Source organism: Schistocerca cancellata, chromosome 2 (assembly GCF_023864275.1).
Source record: "Schistocerca cancellata isolate TAMUIC-IGC-003103 chromosome 2, iqSchCanc2.1, whole genome shotgun sequence".
NCBI lineage: Eukaryota > Metazoa > Arthropoda > Insecta > Orthoptera > Acrididae > Schistocerca > Schistocerca cancellata.
This window is the reverse complement of record NC_064627.1, coordinates 588440433-588461348: the sequence shown is the minus strand read 5'-3', so window position 1 is coordinate 588461348 and position 20916 is coordinate 588440433. Positions and strand designations below refer to the sequence as shown.

Below are 20916 nucleotides of genomic sequence, written 5' to 3'. Positions count from 1 at the left end.
GCACATTCAGTCTCTGTAAACAGTGCTTGTGTTCTGATTGTCTCCTTATTAATATGTACTGTGAAAGTGGATGACACTGCTCTGTGTTTTGTTGTGAAACATGCAAGTGGAAAGCTGTTCATGACGAGAAACAAGTTGACAAACTGCCTATTGGCTTCTGTCTCGGGTTCTTCGGCCGACGTTCATCTAATGATTTTTCTGACGTTTCGCCAGCATGAGAGGCTGGCATTGTCAAAGCTTCAACCTCCATTGCCGGTGGTGAAGCTTTGATAATGCCAGCCACTCGTGATGGCGAAACGTCAGAAAAATCATTAGATGAACGTCGGCCGAAGAACCCGAGACAGAAAAGCCAATAGGCAGTTTGTCAACAAGTCCCTCTCTCTCTCTCTCTGGAATTCTTTAAATATAAGTTAATTAACTCATATTTAACCATCATTTTTCAAGAAAAATTGGTGTCCTCTAATTTCTAGTCACGTATTGCATGCTAAATTTTGTTTTCATTGCAAATATAAATTCTGAACTATTGATGCCTTAAAAAAAGGTTAAAGATTTCTGAAGTTGAGGAAACATTACATGACATAATTTTTTTGAGGAACATGAAAAATCAAAGACAGTGAAACCCCACTTTTACACTTTATAAATTAGTGTAATATGCGGGCAAATGTAAAATGTGGGAAAATAATATTTTAAGCTGTAAAAGTTATATATAGGATAACCCCTTGCATTTTTGCACTTTATGTACGTGCACATAATAGGCATCAAAATACTCTTGGCAGGGACTAGCTTATTATCTAATAAAGGTTTATTATCTAATAAAAACTGCTGATGAAATGGGAACTGATAATTGGGAAGCAGAAAAGTTTGACTCAATTTCATACAACACCTGCAGCTGTCATTCCTTATTTAATTAATGAAACTCTGCACCAGTTACATACTTTTCCATGCTTAGCACAGTGTGGTTTAAGAATTTTTATCTCTATATAAAGTGCAAATATTTACATAAGTATTTTGTGCGGTGGTTGTATATGTGTATTTCTGCGTCTCTTGAACTATAGTCGCCTTTTTGAGGTTATCCGTTACTGTGCTTCCTCGGTTATGTAGAAAACCCCACACTCAAACTATCACTCGCATTGTTTTGTGATGTAACATCACAAAAAATACATGCATAAATATTGCACTTAACGAGAATAAATCCTTGTAACATATTTTGCTCAGCATGATAATTATGTAATTCGTGCTGTGTTTAAACCAAAAACATTCGAGCAGTGCAGACTGAATAAAGATGTCGCCTAATGCTACAAACAGACAAAAGACGAAACACACTAAATTGGTTCGACAGAGGTGTGACGATTACGACAATCGCAGAACTGTGAGTTTGTTATAATAGACAGTTTGGGAATGGTTGTGATTGGTCTTGCTATCTTTATTCGTATGAACCTAGTTACTCCTATCAGCCACCACACAGAATAGAGTTTGGCAGCAGCGGGAGATATGGCACAAATTGTTCAAACTTTTACACATTTACCTGTTCAAATCCACTGAGTAGAGCACCCTGGTGTCAAAAAAACTTAACCACCTAATGTTTGTAAACACTGTTTAACATACACATTATTCCAGCGTCATTTTATGTCAGTTTTTTTCCATGAACGTTTTTTCATAATGCGTGAATCGTGGGAAGATTATAAATAGGTTGGTGCAAAATCGGGTGTGAATTACCATTGTACACGTAGGAAATTTGACGAGAGCGATAAGAAACATTGTAAACGGTGGGAAAATGCTATTTCCAGGAATGTAAAAGTGGGGTTCTACTATACTCATTATTAGAAGATGCACATTGTTTTGTAGGACAGATGTGGTCTCACACAAGCCAGAGTGAGAAGTGTCATAGAAACATGGAAAACAATAATTTCCTTGGTGGCAAGCACACTGTGCAAATGCTACTTTTTAAATTTGTCACCGTAACATGGCTGTTGAACTCAGTAGAACTGATCTAGAGCAAAGTTGAGAGATTTGTCGCAAGAAATAACAAGATATTTAAGGTGCCAAATGTACCATAATTAATGCACGGTGATGAAGTACAGAACAGCATGTCATAAAGAGGAGGAGGAAATGTGGACTTTTTGATGGCTTGAGGTTCTGTTGCTGATCATCTCATTACCAACAGAGCTGTACTGAAATGTACAGAGATTACCAGACGCTGTCTGTAATACCTTCAGTTGCTTCAGTATTTAATTACATGGGAAATCAGCAGTGCACTTTTATGCCACACATAGCTCATGCAGACAAAATTACCCTTGTTAAAGTCAATAAATTTTCATCACTCTGTTTTTAATTACTGTACTAGGTTAGCTAAGATCGAGGGCATGTTATGTTTTCTGTCAGGTCAACTAAAGAGCATATCGCCTGAGTTTTGCCTTATATAATTTCCTTCTTTTTAAAAATCGAATTATACTTAAACCCATATTGTTTCCTGCTCATCTCTTTTTATGTCTTTAGGTCGTATCCCTGTAGGTTAGTTGGATCACTTGTCTTGTTCACATCACTGTAGGTTACTGTATTTACTCGAATCTAAGCCGCACTTTTTTTCCGTTTTTTGTAATCCAAAAAAACCGCCTGCGGCTTAGAATCGAGTGCAAAGCAAGCGGAAGTTCTGAAAAATGTTGGTGGGTGCCGCCACAGCTAACTTCTGCCGTCGAATATATGTAGCGCCACACAGGCATGCTTTGTAGGCACAAAGATAAATACTGGCGCCAAAGCCTCTGCGTCAGGAAATAAATTTTAAAAAAAGGTGGAAGACGAGCTTTTTTCTCCGCCCCGAGTTTCGACCACTGCATTTTCATAAATTATCCAACGAAGTAAATACAAATTCCGTATTGTTCATCTTCGAATGTAGCAGCATTTCAATGTACTACGAAAATCCGACTGGCAAGACTGTTAGGGATGTTTATCAATATGGCCAACTCTACGTTCTGAATTTTTTTTCCTATCTGTGAGACGAGTTGGTTGCTAATAGGAACTTTCACAAATTGTGAATCACATGCAGTATTCTCGTCACCATAAGAATAATACGAATATCAACATTTTGCCATGTATTCTTTCGTGTTTGCTGCTATCTCATTTAAATCCTGTCTGCCTAATAAACTACGAAACTAGAGTGAGACAACAGCAAACGCGGAGGAATATACATATCATGTCATGTTTATATTCGTATTATTCTTATGCTTAATAGTGATACAGTCAGAAATGAAGCACGGCAATTGACTAGATTTTTAAATCTACGATGACTAATTTCTGTGTAGAATGTAATGTACTAAAGAGGCACCTGCAAAGATTTTCAAACGGAGAAAAATTTTCGCTAAAATCTCGTTCAGAACATCTTCTGTCATACGCAGTCTATTATTTGGTTCTTGTTGATCATTATCAAAGAAAGCAGCAGTGTAAGTAACAACAAACAGCAGTTTCTTGCCATTGTTTCGCTAATGAGATGATTCCTCTCTTTTCTTTTCTTTTTTTTATTGTAAGCGGCGGTAGCGCGCACAAAAGCAAGCCATGCCGCGAACGGCGACAGGCCGTAAACACGCACTATCAGAATGCGACAAACAATGCATGACACAGTACAGTAATGCATTTTCAGCTTAGAGTGATGTAAACACCTATAACAAAGAAAACGGCACTTATCAGCTCAACGAAAAATAAGCAATCGATTCAAACCAGACGAAGCACGTGAAAAAGGAAGGGTACCCGTATAAATACGGACGGAGCGCCTGACGCATAGCAATGGCTACCTGGTAAAGCTTAACTGCTAAGCTTACGACTCGAACCAAACTACTGTAGCTGTATCGTCATTCATTCGACCTAAATTGTGTCTCATATTACAATGGACCAACTTTGTTTCGATTTGGAGATGCGACCTATAACTTCTCTCTCCCCTTGAATTTCGAGTCTCAAAATTCAGGTGCGGCTTAGATTCGGAAAAATTTATTTCCTTGATTTCGAGTCTCATTTTGCAGGTGCGGCTTAGATTCGAGTGCGGCTTAGATTCGAGTAAATACGGTAGTTGGATCACTTGCCTTGCCAGTGCTGTCAAAGTTAAATGCACCGGTAAAGCTGTTACCGTGTATCATCCCTGAGTCGATGTATGTGTAACACACATAATAAAACATATCCTCATTATTGTACTTACTGTCCTCCAGCTAGGTTGGCTTCCACTCCACGTAAAACAAAATACGATGAGGTTCCAGCAAATGCAGATTATTACACAGTATAAAGTTTACATGAGGTCTATTCTTATGACGAATGAGTATATCATACATTTACAGAGTTTTCCCTACAGTTACTGTATTGCAGTTTTTTATAGTAGAAAGTATACAAACTATGTATGTACAAACTTATTAGTTCTGCACACTGATTTGTCATCTAGCTCGTAGGTTATCTGAAACGAACTTCTATTTTGCTGTATTGTTTTTCCTTGGCATTCCATTGTTGATTGCATGGTACAAATCAGGGATGTGAGTAGATGCCATTACACAGCATTTTCTTATTGACAGCATAAATTTGTGGTGTATCTTACACTGTGATTAGTTACATCCAGTAGCAGTAATTGTAGTGTGTGTTTCGTGAGACTTTGCTAAGAGCCTGTGGTAACACAGCCATTGGATTAGATGTGGCTGCATCAGTACTCGATGGGCTTCTGGTCGACAGTTCGGCCGATTGCTAGTAGCTAAAGGTGCTCCCGCTTGGAGGGTTCAGCCCTCTAACAACACAACAATTGTGTGCTAGTGCCTGAGGAGGTGTGTGAAATTGGCGGTGTGTACCACCTAGGTGACAGTCAACAGACTGCGTGACAATGCTTGTTTTGACTATTTAGATACAGACTTCAATGAATTAAGACTTCTGAAATGTTACAAAGCCATATGCTAAAATCTTTAGTTAAGAGTTGCTTCATTTTCAGAGACTGTATCAATGTCTTCATTCAGCTTTTAAATCTAGCTGTGTGTGCTGTCACAGGTGCCTCATTTACCATCTGTTAATGATGATTAAGAAATGGTGTTTATAACTTTAAACTATTCTTATTTTTGTCACAGGTGAGGAACCATTGTCATATGGATATGGAGGCACAGGGAAAGCATCTACTGATTGTAAATTCAAGGACTATGGAAGACCTTTTGTTGTTGGGGATGTTGTAGGAGCTTACCTGGTGAGAAGTGTTAAATATATGGTGCATGACTTAGTAAAGGTATTACTTTCTGTTTCTAAATATATTGAAATTTTGTTTGACAGGATTTGGACAGTGAACCAATAATCATGTCATTTACCCTGAATGGAGAATCTCAAGGAGTTGCATATGAGATTGCACGGTCAGAGTTGAAAGGCCAAGCACTTTTTCCACATGTTTTGACGAAAAACGTGAAGTTTGAATGTAATTTTGGACATAAAGACATGTGGTTTCCACCACTAAATGGTTATATGCCTGTTGCTAAAATCCCTCTTCAAAAAAGAATAGCTGGTTCAAAACGTCCAGAGAGGAGAGAGGACTGTGAGGTAATGTTGGCCTTTTAGAAAACTGATGTCACCAAAGAAACTTCTGATTTAGATTCTAGTGATACCTCCTATCTATAACTGCTAGAAAATAGTATATTATTTTTGTGCACATGTGGGAAAATTGAGGTACAATTGTTTACTAATATTAAGCAAATGTACTTGCAGAGCTTGTAAATTTATTTAGTTATTTGTTTATAGGCAAATGCAATTTAAATAGATTGATTTTCTTAAATTAATTTATTTACTTTATTTTTTGAGTGATGCATAACAGGTTTTCAATAAAATTGCTAACGTGTGACATTTCTCTCTTCATTTGAAACTGTCAGTGTTTGTTGCTTGAGAGTTTTTCCAGAGTACACATGTTGCTTATAGTCTGTTGTCCTGAAAAGCAGACACAGAACTTTTTTCTTCAGCTGGGTTATAAATAATTGTTTATAGCAGTTGGCGGCCCATGGCACTTCCAACATTTAGATTTTGTTGTTAAAAGCTATGTACAGCATATCACACTCAAAAATTAACTTCTAATTATGGCACCTTCAGAAGTTGGTTATTATTGAAAGGTGACACTAAAAACTGGAATAAAGATGCAACTCCCATGAACATGTCAGATTTATGAAACCATTGGCTTGAGAGTAGTTTTTTATAGACAGAGAAGAAAGAAACGTGTTTGTAGCACATTGGCCTCTTAATGACCGACTTCTCTGTAAGCGTTTGATAGTTCGTAAAGTTATTGTAGTATAATATAAGGGAATAGATTCAATTACTATCTAAAATGCTAGGATGTATACAATCATTCAAATGTGTTATGGACTAAGTCAGTAAAGTGCACTCTACTCCAACAATGTGTTTTACCTGTACAATAAAACAAACAATGAAAATTCCCAGTGGAATACCAACAATATAGGAAAAGACAGATTGCAACTTACCTAAAGAAAACTGCAGACAGACAAAATTAAGACATACATAAAGCTTTCAGTCACAGTCTTCATCAGCAAAAGAGAAACAAACACCATTCATACACACAATCGTGCACACGTGACCAACTGTAGCAGCTCGAGCCAGAATGCAATTATCAGGTCGTATGCAAGCAACAATCTGTAAAGGGTGGGGAAGGGAAAGGGATAGTAGTGTACGGGTGGGGGAAGAGACAAATGCTGTCGGGTGGAGTATGCAGGTACTAGAATGCCAGCAGGTGCAACATCAGGAGGTTGTGGAGCTGGGTGGTGGGGAAAAAATGAGTGAAAACAGAGGATTGGGGAAAGAGGGACAGGTTCATTCGCAGTGTGTGGCAAACAGAGGGTGGGAGATCAAGAAAGGGGAGGAGATAAGATGGAGTGGAATCTGTTGGATGGAGGGTGTGGGGACCATTGGTTTGGGTGGGATAATTGTGGGAGCAGAGATTGTGTCAGCTTATAACTTCGATCTGGACAGTTCAGGAAAGCTGGAGGGGAGGATCTAGATGGCTTGGGTAGTGAAGCAGCTATTGAAATCAAGAATGGTATGTTCAGCTGCATGTTGTGCCACAGGGTGGTCTACTTTGCTCGTGGTCACAGTTTGGCAGTGGCTGTTTGTCCTGGTGGACAGCTGATTGATAGTCATACCAATGTAAAAATCTGGTAAATGACATAGCTGCTTTCACATTTGGGCTGCCCACTAATAGAGTGGGAGAAACATGTGACAGGACTGGGCAAGTTTTGCATCTGGGTCTTCCACAAGGATACAATCTTTGTGGCAAGGGGTTGGCTCTGGGATTGGGAGTAGTATAGACAAGGATGTTGTGGAGGATGGTGGTCGACGGAACACCACTTCAGGAACGGTGGGAAGAAGCTCTGTTAGGGTGGCCCTCATTTTAGTGTGTGCTGATAATCAAAGCCCCTGGCAAAGGATGTGTTCCAGTACAGGCTGGTACTGGATGATGAAGGGGGCACTCCTTTGTGACTGGTTCTCGGGGGTGGTGGGAGGGTTGGGGGGTGTGGAGGGGAAAGGCAAGGGAAATTTGTTTGCGGACTAGGTATGGGGAAGTGCCTGTCTGTGAAGACCTTGGCGTGACCCTCAGCTTACTGAGCAAGGGGGTTCTAGTCACTGCAGATACGCCATCCCTGGGTGGGAGGGATAGTTGTGTGAAATGACAGCTGTCGAAATGTAGGTACTGTTAGTGGTTGGTGGATTTAAGGGGAACCAGAACTATCCATCTCCTCTGTTAATTTTTGCAAATAGAGGGAACATTTTTTCTAAAATCATTAAACATATTGGTTTGAAATTTGGACTACGTGTTCAGTGAATATTTCTCTACAAAGTTATAATGCCATGTTAATAAATATTTATTGGTTTTTGTTTTACAATTTTTTTTTAAACATGCTTTTTCTCTAAAATTTTGCACTTTTTCTTCTGTAACTCTTGAATTATACAATATTTTTTTACAGTTTGTTATAAAAATGAAGGAAAAAATATTGTGTATAAATTTCGTTGATATACTGTTAGCAGTTTTTGAGAAAATGTTCCTCAAAGATGAACATTTTGAAGTTACGGGAAATGGCTTCCAAAGTTTGTAACACATTCTTGCCCCATATGATGGATTATCGGCATCCTCTTCTTTTTCCAGTGTTAGTTTCCTTTTCACTGGTCTTTTCTTCCCTTTTGCTGCATGTTGTAAGCTTTTGTCTCTTCTTCCTGCACCTCTTAATCTTTCGTCATCAATTAGGCGCATCGTGGAAATGGTGGTGTGTCCTGGTTGGAAACCTAAACATTTCAGCACATCATATTTCATAATGTTTCCTTCATAGTATGTTGCCACTGCATCATACACTCCAAAATGCAATGTTTTTATGTGTACAAACTCTCTTTTGGGAATCCTAATCCAAATTAAATTATTTACACTTTCATTTGGATTTTGTGTTTTCCCATGTAAACACTTTCCCAATAAACTTGACTGTGATAACTCTCTGAATATGGGCCTAATTACATCAATTACAGTATTTGGCAAACTGTTTTTATTGGCATATTCCTTTCCTGATTGGTAAATACACCAAGAGTCATCACATGTAGGGCACATTGCAAACTTCTGCATTACATTTGTTACACTTCAATAACATTTTACATGCCAAACCAATGTGTGAAGTTATTTTCAATTCCAGTCCTCTTTCTTTGCAAACTTTGCATAATACGTTAGGTTTCAAAATATTAGAGAGCAAGAAAATGTTAATTATTTCATTCACATCGTTACTGTCACTTTCATAGTTTTCAAATTTTTCTTTGCTGTCACAAAGTTTCTAGCTTTAAGAAGTTCTATCACATTCATTTGGAGCAGTTGGTGAAGCAGTCTGAGGAGCATCTCCCTTCGAAACAACAAAAGATTTCTTCTTCCACTCATTGTGCCTTTTCTTAAACACTCGATTGCTGAAACTGGGCGTATTGGTATCCACAAACCAAATACGTAAAACTGGTATGAGCGATATTCGTCAAATATGCAAAATTGAACAGCTAAACAACACAAGGCAAACTCCACAAATCAACACAGACGGTATAGCGTTTGTTTACCGATCTGAACAGTCACTTGTCACAGAGATAAAGCCATACAACTTTGGAAAACAAAACAGTCTAATTCTGCAAAGATAGCGTGCTTGCAGGTAGCGAGCGGTGCTGTCAGAGGTGACACACCAAGTTTCTACAACCGTTTACGCGGCGCGTCAACTTTGCACCGATAAAATACACACTTAGAAGGGTAAAACTTGATTTGTTTTATTCAGAATCTCCAAATAATTTATAATGAAAAAACCAAAAAACATTGTCATTTTCATCGTTCTGGCTCCCCTTAATGTGGACAGTTGTGGATGAGGCCATCAGAGAGGAGGAGGTCAATTTGTAGGAAGGTGGCATGCTGGGTTAAGGAGGAACAGATGAAGTGGATGGGAGAGAAGGTGTTCAGGTTGTGAAGGAATGGAGATACGGTGTGTTTGCCCAGAGTCCAGATCATAGAGATGTTATAGAGCCAAAGCATTCCTGTAATACTGTCAACCTTTCCACCAAAATCCTCAGCTCCACAGGTTTGTCCTATCAGAGGCCTCGCCTTTAGCTCAACTCTCAAATTTAACTCAACTCTCAAATTTAACCATGATGAACTTGTCGAAGATCTACTCTTCTTCCATTCCCTGCAATGGGAAAATTTCTTTGCCACCAGTCACTCCAACCAAAACCAATATAATCCCAACATTGAACCCTGCCTCTTCCAGTTCATGCCACCATCCAACTGTGATCCTGCCCCCCTCCCACCTAACCACCCACAGGTCACCTTCCAGGAATTCCTTGCGTCTCCACAAGCCCCTCCCTCAGAACACCAACGTTTCAGAAAAAAAAAAGAATAGCCATACATAACCTCTTTGTGCTAATCACCTCACCTGCAAACAAAAGTTCCGTCACTGTTGTTATGAATCACAGTGAGTACGTGGCAGACCTCTGCCTATTATCTGACTCCTCTAGCTATAAACTGCCAGAGTGATCCCATTGCATAAGGCCAACGCAACCTCCAGACCCTGCTTAAAGCCACAGGCTCTCCCAGGTCCTCTCCCCTGAATTAATTCCCTCCTCACCACTATCACACACACACACACACACACACACACACACACACACACACACACACACACACACACAACCTTCTACATGCTCCTCGAAATCCACAAACCCAAAAATCCTGGCTGCCCCATTGTGGCTGGTTATTATTCCCCACTGAAAGAATTTCGACCCTCATTGACAAACACCTCCAACCAATTGCCCATAATCTAGCCTCCTAGGTCAAAGACACTAACCACTTCCTTCATTGACTGTCCCCCACCCCTTTACCTCAAGGATCCCTACTCGTCACTGTTGAATCCACCTCCCTATACACCAACATCTATCATGCCCATGGTCTTGCTGATGTTGGACACAACTTTTCCTACATCCTTCAGACTCCAAACCCACTACCCCATTCCTCATACACTTTACTAACTTTATCATAATCCACAACTACTTTCCCCTTTGAAGGGAAGGCATACAAATCTGTAGCAGAGCCATGGGCACACACATGGCACCACCCCTCCCCCCCCCCCCCCCTCCCTCCACCATGCCAACTATTTAATGGGCCATCTTTTCAGGTTCACTGAAATCATCTTTGTGGCCTGGACTCAGGGCCAAGACACACTATCTCTGTTCCTTCGCGGTCTCAAAACTTTCTCACTCATTAAATTCACCTGGTTCTTCTCAACCCAGTGTGCCACCTTCCTAGACTTTGACCACCTCCCCTCTGATGGCTCCATCCACACCTCTGTCCACATGAATTCTGGTGTTCATCCAGTCATTGTTTTGTCACGCTAAACACACAATCATAAACAGACTCCAAGAATTCATTAACACATTAACAGAAGGTAAAAGTAAGTGTACTCTTTTAGGAATCACACCAAATGATCGTTCTGTTTGATATATGGAAACTTAACTAAAGGTTTTTAAGTGTTCATACTTATACAACAAGAACGAGATCTGCATAAAGTGTTTGGCACCTAGCAAAAGTCACTGATCATTTGTTTGTAGGTTGAACCGTGTTGGTGCTAGCACATTACTTTGTGGTAAACAATTCTGCTTTTCCCATGTGCCTTTTCTATCATCAAACTACATAGAATTCATAGTGGAAGAAGAATTATTTGAACCAAATGGTAGTCTAAGAATGTTCTGTATAGCTTTACAGAGCAAAATGTTTTGGTTTATAGTGTGACAATTGGAAAAGAGATCTATCATTGTCACAACAGTGTTTAGATTCTTATCCAAGATTTCATCTGTGTTCCTAAGGTGAGAATAGGACTTGAACAAAGTTTGCCAGTTCTGAAAGCAGTTTGCTGTGGTGTTATTTGTGACTTACCTTGACACTTGATGAAGTTTAAATGACAGTGTGTTCATCATTGAAGGAATATGTCAACATAAAGAACTTTTAAGATGTCCTAAACAACAACATTTTGACAATATAATGACACTTTCCCTTCAGTCTCTCTAAAATTATGAGGGCATGCTGAAAAGTAATGCCTCTGAATTTTTATGTGAAAACTTCTAATTTTTTTTTTAATAAAACAACCATCATTAACATTCTGCATCTTTATTCTGCATGCATATATATTTGCAGTACTCTGCCACTAGAGTGCTTTGAATTGTACCTTGTAACATGGCGGTATATAACATGACTGTTGCTGCCGCTGCGTGCTGTAATTTAGTTTTGAATTCGAAGAGTCCATCCACACGCAGATCCTGACGGAGCCAATCTCACGAGTGCTGCAACAGTCGGACATGTTGAGTTCCCCCGTTATCTAGTGTAATCCATACAGTCCTTAATTGTCCCCACCCAACTTTAATTTGTTTTCAGAACTTCTAGTACTTCACTTTGATAGTGATGAAGCAGAGCAAGTAGAGATCAGATTGTGCCAATGTCAACAGTCAAACCTTCTGCAGTGACTGTATCAACAAACTCTCTCAATGGGAGAAATATGTTGGTCATCGCGGTGATTATGTTGAGAAATAGATTCGTAGATACGAAGAACAAAAATATAATGTTATTAAAGATTGTTTGATTTAAAAAAGCTTTAAGAGATTGATATAAATTCGGAGGCATTACTTTTCAGCATGCCATCATATTTTATTCTAGAATTTATTGAACACTTCACTCAACTGTACATTTGATGTATTTTCCTTTTTCAAAAAGGTAGAAATTAAGAACAAAGCAAAAAATAAACTGTCAGGAGAAAATGCCAGCATTAGCAAGAAAAACACTGAAATAGCCTTTAAAATTAATCTTTCCCTGTCCCTACTCATAAGTTTCTGGTGCAGTGTACTTCCCTTTTTTCCAAGAGTGCTAGTTGTGTAAAATATGCTCGAGAACTGTGAAGATTTGAATTTAGAGGAGAGGTAGTGGTGGAAGTGAGGGTGGGTGGTGAGTAATGCTGTGGTAGCTCAGTTGGTAGAGCACTTACCAACAAAAAACAGAAGTCCCAGGCTTGAGTCCCAATCTGACACTATGTTTTAATTTGCGTGGAAGTTTAAATACTGAAAGGTGTTTTGGAAAACGGGAGCCATTGAATATATTTTTGTGGCGCAACAAAGTTTGACTCTGTAAAATGTGATCCATCGTTAAAATAAATTAAAAAAAAAATTGGTGGTACGGCAGTCAGTATGTATTATCTGAGCAATAGTAACGAGGTGGTCTTTTAACCGCCATAAAACATAAAATGTACTAGCATCCAACTGCATTGCTGTAACAGTATTCCTCTGGCTTCCATACATGTTTCCCCTCCCTGATATACATTGTCTTGCATTCTAATGAAGCAGAAAACTCTTTCTGAGCTATGCATCTAAGGAACAAAGAACTGAACACTGTAACAGATAAACTTCTGGACAGGAACATCCAGATAAAATCAATAAAATAGCGTACATACAGGTTTTCACACAGAAGTCTATTCTTATTTATATCGAACTTTCATTTAATAGTTATAATTATTGAAGTAGAGGGCTCTTGGGACTGAGTGTGGGTTGGAAGTCGTGCATATAATAATGATCTGTAGATTTATGTGTATAAATAGACCTGTGTCCCCTACTGATGCACTCTTATTTAAGATTTGAAAAAAGAAATAATTATTGTATTGTAATTTCAAATAGAAAAATACTGACCCATTTGTTTCAAAGCAGCCCTTTCTGTTAAGAAAAAGCTTGGGTTTTCGAGGGGGAGGCAGATATTTAAGTCATATCTTTTTTTGTTGGCTCTGCACAAGTTTCATTTAATTGCTTGAAGTTAGGCTTTAATGTATGTTGTTCATTCTGTAGAAATTGCTCAAATTTGATTTATGCTTATTTGATACAATTTTTTCAGATGATAATGATGTGTGGTCTTCCTGGCTGCGGTAAAACGACATGGGCAAATGAGTGGTATATGAAACACCCAGACAAGAAATACAATGTATTGGGCACCAACAACTTGATTGATAAGATGAAGGTACAAAATCTTGTGTTTTTCTTTCACGTTTTGTGAATTGAGGCAATAGAAATTTTGTGTACTCATTATGTAACTGTTTCAAATCATTCCAATTTAATATATCACACTTACTTAATATCTTCTGAAGGGTCAGAGCTATAGAATTTTTCTCTTAAACCTAACTTTTTATAACACATGTCGTTAGTAGAGATAAGTGGCTTTATCAGGTCACATATTGTTGGTTTTGTGTTGTAAGAAGAAAATTGGATTTTCAAGTGCCCCAATTTTGAGGAATTGCAAATATGTAGTCGGTGAAGAAAAAGCTCCATATATGATAGTCAGTTTCAAAAGGACCTTACTCCAAAATCGTAATTTTTCAGGAACGAAGGAAAACATTATGAAAAAAGTATGTCCAGCCTCTTGTAGAAGGGTCCTTTTCTTGAGGAAGATATTCATACATTTGGTCAAGTTAAGTTTTTAGTAGTGTTTTGCATTTTCGCGCTACTATGACTCTAATCAGAATCCATACAAAATCATTTCATCAATATCAGCAGTACCAGCAGCGTTATGCAGAGGCAATTTCATCAAGGCATCTTAGAAATACCGATATTCATGCAGAATATAAAAAAGGAAATGTTGAATGTTTCGCATCTTGTTCATGTTAATAGCCATTGGTCCAGTGTAAGCTGTTTCAAAATTAAAAACGTACACTTCTGGAAATAATTTATAGGTGAATTTATGACTTTCAGAAGCATTGGCAATCATTTCATAATACTCTTTAACCATAAACACTGTGTCAGCTCTTCTAGATACCTGTTTCATCATGGAAATTTTTCTGTCAGATTCATTATACAAATTTCCATGAATAGGAAAAAACTGTTCCACTTTATCAAACCTTTAATGTCGACCAAAGATGCACACACTTGAATCTTTTAGCGATTCTTACTTTGCCGAACACTACCCTCCGAAAACAAACAGCTCTTTGACATCTTTCTAGTACAACTTTTGTGCAATCCAAGGGGAAGGAGCAAACACCCCCCCCCCCCCCCCCCCCCCCCCCTCCGCGCGGGTTCGGGGATAAGAATAGGCCCGAGGTATTCCTGCCTGTTGTAAGAGGCGACTAAAAGGAGTTTCAACCGTTTGGGCCTTCCATGTAATGGTTCCCCTTGGGGTTTGACCTCCTTTTTTCAAAATTCTACATAAGTAAGAGCCTTTTGGGGAAAGACGCCTTACGTGGTGTATCACTGGTCCTCAGTGCACTAAGACCTTGGCACTCAGCATTGTAACGACGTTGTAACCACACCCATTATTCCTCAAATTGGGCCTAAACGCCTGATGGGTTGCACAAGTTACGCCCTTAGTGCGTCCTCATCTGCACCTACGATCATGATCGACTTTCCATGGCACCCGAAATCCAGCACGGTAGCCAGCCCATTGTGGTGGGGTCGTCATGTACCCTCTAGGTTGTAGCCCCCTGACAACACAGGGATCGTACTGCGGATACCTGAGCTGCACCCTCCCCACGTCGGCCAAGTACCGTATTTACTCGAATCTAAGCCGCACTTTTTTCCGGTTTTTGTAATCCAAAAAACCGCCTGCGGCTTAGAATCGAGTGCAAAGCAAGCGGAAGTTATGAAAAATGTTGGTAGGTGCCGCCACAACTAACTTCTGCCGTCGAATATATGTAGCGCTACACAAGCATGCTTTGTGGGCACAAAGATAAATACTGGCGCCAAAACCTCTGCATCAGTAAATAAATTTTTAAAAAAAGGTAGAAGATGAGCTTTTTTTTTTCCTCCGCCCCGAGTTTCGACCACTGCATTTTTATACATTATCCGACGAAGCAAATACAAATTCCGTATTGTTCATCTTCGATGGAGCAGAATTTCAATGTACTACGAAAATCCGACTGGCAAGATTGTTGGGATGTTTGTCAATATGGCCAACTCTACTTTCTGAATTTTTTCCTACCTGTGAGAAGAGATGGTTGCTAATAGGAACCTGATGAAATGTGAATCACATGCAGTATTATCTTCACCATAAGAATAATACGAATATAAACATTTTGTCATGTATTCTTTCGTGTTTGCTGCTATCTCATTTAAATCCTGTCTGCCTAATAAACTACAAAACTAGAGTGAGACAACAGCAAACGCGGAAGAATATACGTATCGTGTCATGTTTATATTTGTATTATTCTTATGCCTAATAGTGATAGTCAGAAATGAAGCACGGCAACTGACTAGATTTTAAATGTAAGATGACTAATTTCTGTGCAGAATTTGATGTACTAAAGAACCGGCCGCAAAGATTTTCAAAAGGAGAAAAATTTTCGCTATACTCTCGTTCAGAACATGTTCTATCATACGCAGTCTATTATTTGGTTCTTGTTGATCATTATCAAAGAAAGCAGTAGTGTAAGTAACAACAAATGTTTCGCTAATGAGACGATTCCTCTCTATTTTTTATTTGTAAGCGGCGGCAGCGCGCACAAAAGCAAGTCACGCCGAGAGCCGCGACATGCCGTAAACACGCACTATCAAAATGCGTCAAACAATGCATGACACAGTACAGTAATGCATTTTCAGCTTAGAGTGACGTAAACACCTATAACAAAGAAAACGGCACTTACCAGATCAAAGCAAAATAAGCAATCGATTCAAACCAGATGAAGCACGTGAAAAAGGAAGGGTACCCGTATAAATACGGACAGAGCGCCTGACACATAGCAATGGCTACCTGGTAAAGCTTAACTGCTAAGCTTACGACTCGAACCAAACTACTGTAGCTGTATCGTCATTCATTCGACCTAAATTGTGTCTCATATTACAATGGACCAACTTTGTTTCGATTTGGAGGTGTGGCCTAAAACTTTTCTCTCCCCTTGAGTTTCGAGTCTCAAATTTCATGTGCGGCTTAGATTTGGGAAATTTTTTTTCCCTGTATTTCGAGTCTCATTTTTCAGGTGCGGCTTAGATTCGAGTGCGGCTTAGATTCGAGTAAATACGGTAGTAGATGCCCGTCTCCTTTGGGCATCAGGACTCCCGGCAACGGTCATCCTGTCAGGTGGCCCTTGCTGAGGCTGGGTGGCGCCCGTGGGGAGAGCCCCTGGTTGGAGTGGGTGGTATCGGGGCGGACGTTTCGCAGATGAAATGTCAACATGTATCGGGTCGCTCTGCGGCAGAGTCTTTTAAAAAGAAAGGTACTGTCTCTGGTTCTGGTTCTCCTGCCCTTTCCCCTTTGGCCACTCCCTGGGAGGAAGGACAGGCCCGCCGGCTTGGGGCGAAGGACTTCCCTCGCTATTTAGTCTGTTCTCGGACCGAATGGGAGATTTTCGCCACCTCCAAGCCCATGTTCTTTGTCCAGCACATCGAGGACATCTTCGGGGAAATTGAGGCTCTCAGTAAAATGTGTTTGAGGTCCGTTCTTATAAAGACCGCCTCCGCCACACAGTCGGCGGCGCTCCAGGCGTGCGACCGACTAGGGGACATCCCAGTGTCTATTGTCCCGCATCTGGCACTGAATAGGACGCAGGGAGTTATTTTTCATCGGGACCTCCTGCTGCAATCTGATAAGGAGCTCAGGGCCAACCTGGAGCGCCGAGGTATGCATTTCGTCCGGCGAGTTCAGCGCGGCCCCAAAGACCGTCGCATTGACACTGGAGCCTTTATCCTCGCCTTCGAGGGGGACGTTCTCCCGGAGAAGGTAAAGGTGATGTGCTACCGGTGCGACGTGCGACCTTACGTCCCGCCTCCTATGCGCTGCTTTCGGTGTTTGCGCTTTGGGCACATGTCGTCACGGTGTGAGGCTGAGCCCTTTGTGGTGATTACGGACGTCCTCTTTGTGAGGAACATACATGCACCCCACCACCTCGGTGCATCAATTGTCCTGGCATCCACTCGCCTAGATCTTTAGACTGCCCCGCGTATCAGAAGGAGAAGAAGATTCAAGAATTAAAAACTTTGGATCGTCTCTCTTATTCTGAGGCCAGGAAGAAGTATGACCGCCTCCATCCCGTGACGTTGACAACTTCGTTTGCCTCAGTCGTGTCCACTCCTTCCACAGTATCCTCACCCCTATCCTGTCCCCTCTCCACCTCCTCGACCCATCTGGGGTCTATGCCTCCGCCTCCCAAATCCCTCCCTTCCCATTCCTCCTCCCTCGCGGCCCCTGCCCCCTCTGCCCCAGGGGCCACCCTTCCTCCTCCCCCTCCGCCGCCTGAGAAGCGATCCTCTTCTCAGGTGTCCATTGGGGACACGTTCTGGACCCCGGCTTCCGAGGTCCGGCGTTCCAAAACGGACCCCGCGCGTGAGGACCTTCTTCGGGTCCAGCCCACCATCCCCGTGCCTCATCGGCCTTCCAAGAAGAAATCTTTATCCCCCCTCTCCACCCGGCGCGTTTCGTCTGACGCTCCATCCGTGAGTCGCTGCTCCCGGCTGTCCTCAGTTTCACCGGGACGCTCTGCTGCCAGGCGCTCAGCTGGCCTCTCGTCGGCGAATGATGCTGCCCCTCCTACGCAACCTGGGAAAGTGGCCGCCGCTGGCGACGACACGATGTAACAGGAACCGCCTCCCACTGGTTGTAGCGTTGTTCCCTCGACACCTGGCCCTCCGCAGCCGTCGAGGTCACCAGCTCTTCACCCGTTTCGTTCCCCCTCTTTTCTGACTAGCGATGGCTTTGTTACATTGGAACATAAGAGTTATTTGATCTAATCGGGAGGAATTACAACTGCTCCGCCTGCACTGTCCGCTCGTCCTTGGTCTCCAGGAAACCAAGTTGCGCCCAACTGACTGTATTGCTTTTACCCACTATACCTCGGAGCGGTCTGACCTCTCCCCTGTGGACGGTATTCCAGCTCATGGTGAGGTCGTGTTGCTCGTTCGGGACGATGTCTGTTACCATCCCCTCCCATTGGGGCTCTCCTGCATCCTGTCAGAGAGGCTCCCTCTTGGCGGATGTCTTCAACCATCTCAATCTTGTCTGCCTCAATACTGGCGCCCCGACTTTCCTCTCGGACTCTACTCATACCTACTCCCACTTGGACCTATCTATCTGTTCTACCACTCTTGCCCGTCGGTTCGAGTGGTATGTCCTTTCTCACACCTATTCAAGCGACCACTTCCCCTGTGTCGTTCGTCTCCTGCACCACACCCCATCCCCACGTCCTTAGAGTTGAAACATACCGAAAGCTGACTGGGGACTTTACTCCTCGCTGGCGACCTTTCCGGACCACGATTTTCTCAGCTGTGGCAGTCAGGTCGAATACCTCACGGCTGTTATCGTCAATGCTGCCGAATGTTCCATTCCTCGTACTGCCTCTTCTTCACGTCGCGTTTCCGTCCCCTGGTGGAATGAGGCTTGTCGAGACGCTATCCGTGCTAGACGACGTGCTTTACGCTCCTTTCGCCGCCATCCTACGTTGGCGAATTGTATTGGATACAAACAACTCCGAGCGCAGTGCTGTAGAGTCATCAAAGACAGCAAAAAAGCTTGTTGGGCCTCTTTCACCAGCTCCTTTAACAGTTTTACTCCCTCTTCTGTCGTCTGGGGTGGCCTTCACCGGCTGTCGGGCATTAAGGCCCACTCCTCGGTACCTGGCCTGACTTCAGGTGATGAGGTCCTTGTTGATCCTGTGGATATCTCAAACGCTTTTTCACGGAGGTTTCAAGCTCCGCCCATTACCACCCTGCCTTCCTTCCCAGGAACGAGGCAGAAGAGGCTCGGCGACCTTCCTTCCACTCGTTGAATCTGGAAAATTATAATGGCCCCCTTTACTATGCGTGAACTCGAACGTGCACTTGCACTGTCCCGGTCCTCTGCTCTGGGGCCAGATGCCATTCACGTTCAGATGCTGGCACACCTTTCTCCGGCAGGCAAGAGCTTCCCTCTTCGTACCTACAATCGCGTCTGGACCGAAGGTCAAGTCCCCATGCTTTGGTGTGACGCCGTCATTGTTCCTATACCCAAACCCGGGAAGGATAGACACCTTCCTTCTAGTTACCGCCCCATTTCTCTTACAAGCTGTGTCTGTAAGGTGGTGGAGCGCATGGTTAACGCTCGGTTAGTTTGGATTCTTGAATCTCGACGGCTACTTACAAATGTTCAATGCGGCTTTCGTCGCCGCCATTCCGCTGTTGACCACCTTGTGACCTGGTCGACATTCATCATGAACAACTTTTTGCGAAAGCACCAAACGGTCGCCGTGTTCTTCAATTTGGAGAAGGCTTATGTGATACCTGTTGGAGAGGAGGTATCCTCTGCACTATGCACAGGTGGGGTCTACGTGGTCGCCTGCCCCTTTTTATTGATTCCTTTTTAACAGATCGAAAGTTTAGGGTACGTGTGGGTTCCGTATTGTCCGACGTCTTCCTCCAGGAGAACGGAGTGCCTCAGGACTCCGTCTTGAGCGTAGCCCTTTTTGCCATAGCAATCAATCCAATTATGGATTGCATTCCACCTAATGTCTCAGGCTCTCTTTTTGTCGATGACTTCGCGATCTACTGCAGTGCCCAGCGAACATGCCTCCTGGAGCGCTGCCTTCAGCGTTGTCTCGACAGCCTATACTCATGGAGTGTGGCAAATGGCTTCCGGTTCTCTGAAGAGAAGACGGTTTGCATCAACTTTTGGCGATATAAAGCGTTCCTTCCGCCATCCTTACTTCTTGGTCCCGTTGTTCTTCCATTCGTGGAAACAACTAAGTTTCTAGGGCTCACACTGGACAGGAAACTGTGTTGGTCTCCGCATGTCTCTTATTTGGCTGCTCGTTGTACACGTTCCCTTAATGTTCTCAGTGTTCTTAGTGGTTCATCTTGGGGAGCGGATCGCATTGTCCTGCTTCGCTTGTATCGGTCCATAGTCCGATCAAAGCTGTATTATGGGAGCCTCATCTGCTCGGCCATCCTTCTTACGCCGTCTCAACTCCATCCACCATAGGGGGTTACGTCTTGCGACCGGAGCTTTCTACACTAGTCCCGTTGAGAGTCTTTATGCTGAAGCTGCTGAATTACCATTGACCTACCGGCGCGACATACTGCTTTGTCGGTATGCCTGCCGGCTGTTGTCAATGCCCGACCACCCCTCTTATCAGTCCTTCTTCGCCGATTCTCTCGACCGTCAGTATGGGTTGTATGTGTCTGCCCTGCTGCCCCCTGGAGTCCGTTTTCGTCGCCTGCTTCGACAATTGAATTTTGCCCTCCCTACCACCTTCAGAGAGGGTGAGAGCCCGACACCACCTTGGCTCCAGGCTCCGGTTCATGTTTATCTCGACCTCAGTTCGCTCCCGAAGGAGGGTACTCCAGCTGCAGTGTATTGCTCACGGTTTGTCGAACTTCATGCGCGACTTGCCAGTCACACCTTTATTTACACTGATGGCTCCAAAACTGATGATGGTG

At 42.4% G+C, this 20916-nt stretch overlaps 1 protein-coding gene across 1 annotated transcript in view; it reads left to right on the top strand.

The window, feature by feature from the left end:
• LOC126162214 (heterogeneous nuclear ribonucleoprotein U-like protein 1) overlaps nucleotides 1–20916 on the top strand; it is a 142447-nt gene that overhangs the window by 68554 nt on the left and 52977 nt on the right. The window contains exons 7-9 of the mRNA XM_049918556.1: nucleotides 5085–5197; nucleotides 5281–5541; nucleotides 13424–13546. Of these exons, the coding sequence (XP_049774513.1) occupies nucleotides 5085–5197; nucleotides 5281–5541; nucleotides 13424–13546 (497 nt within the window). The remainder of the gene's footprint in view (nucleotides 1–5084; nucleotides 5198–5280; nucleotides 5542–13423; nucleotides 13547–20916) is intronic.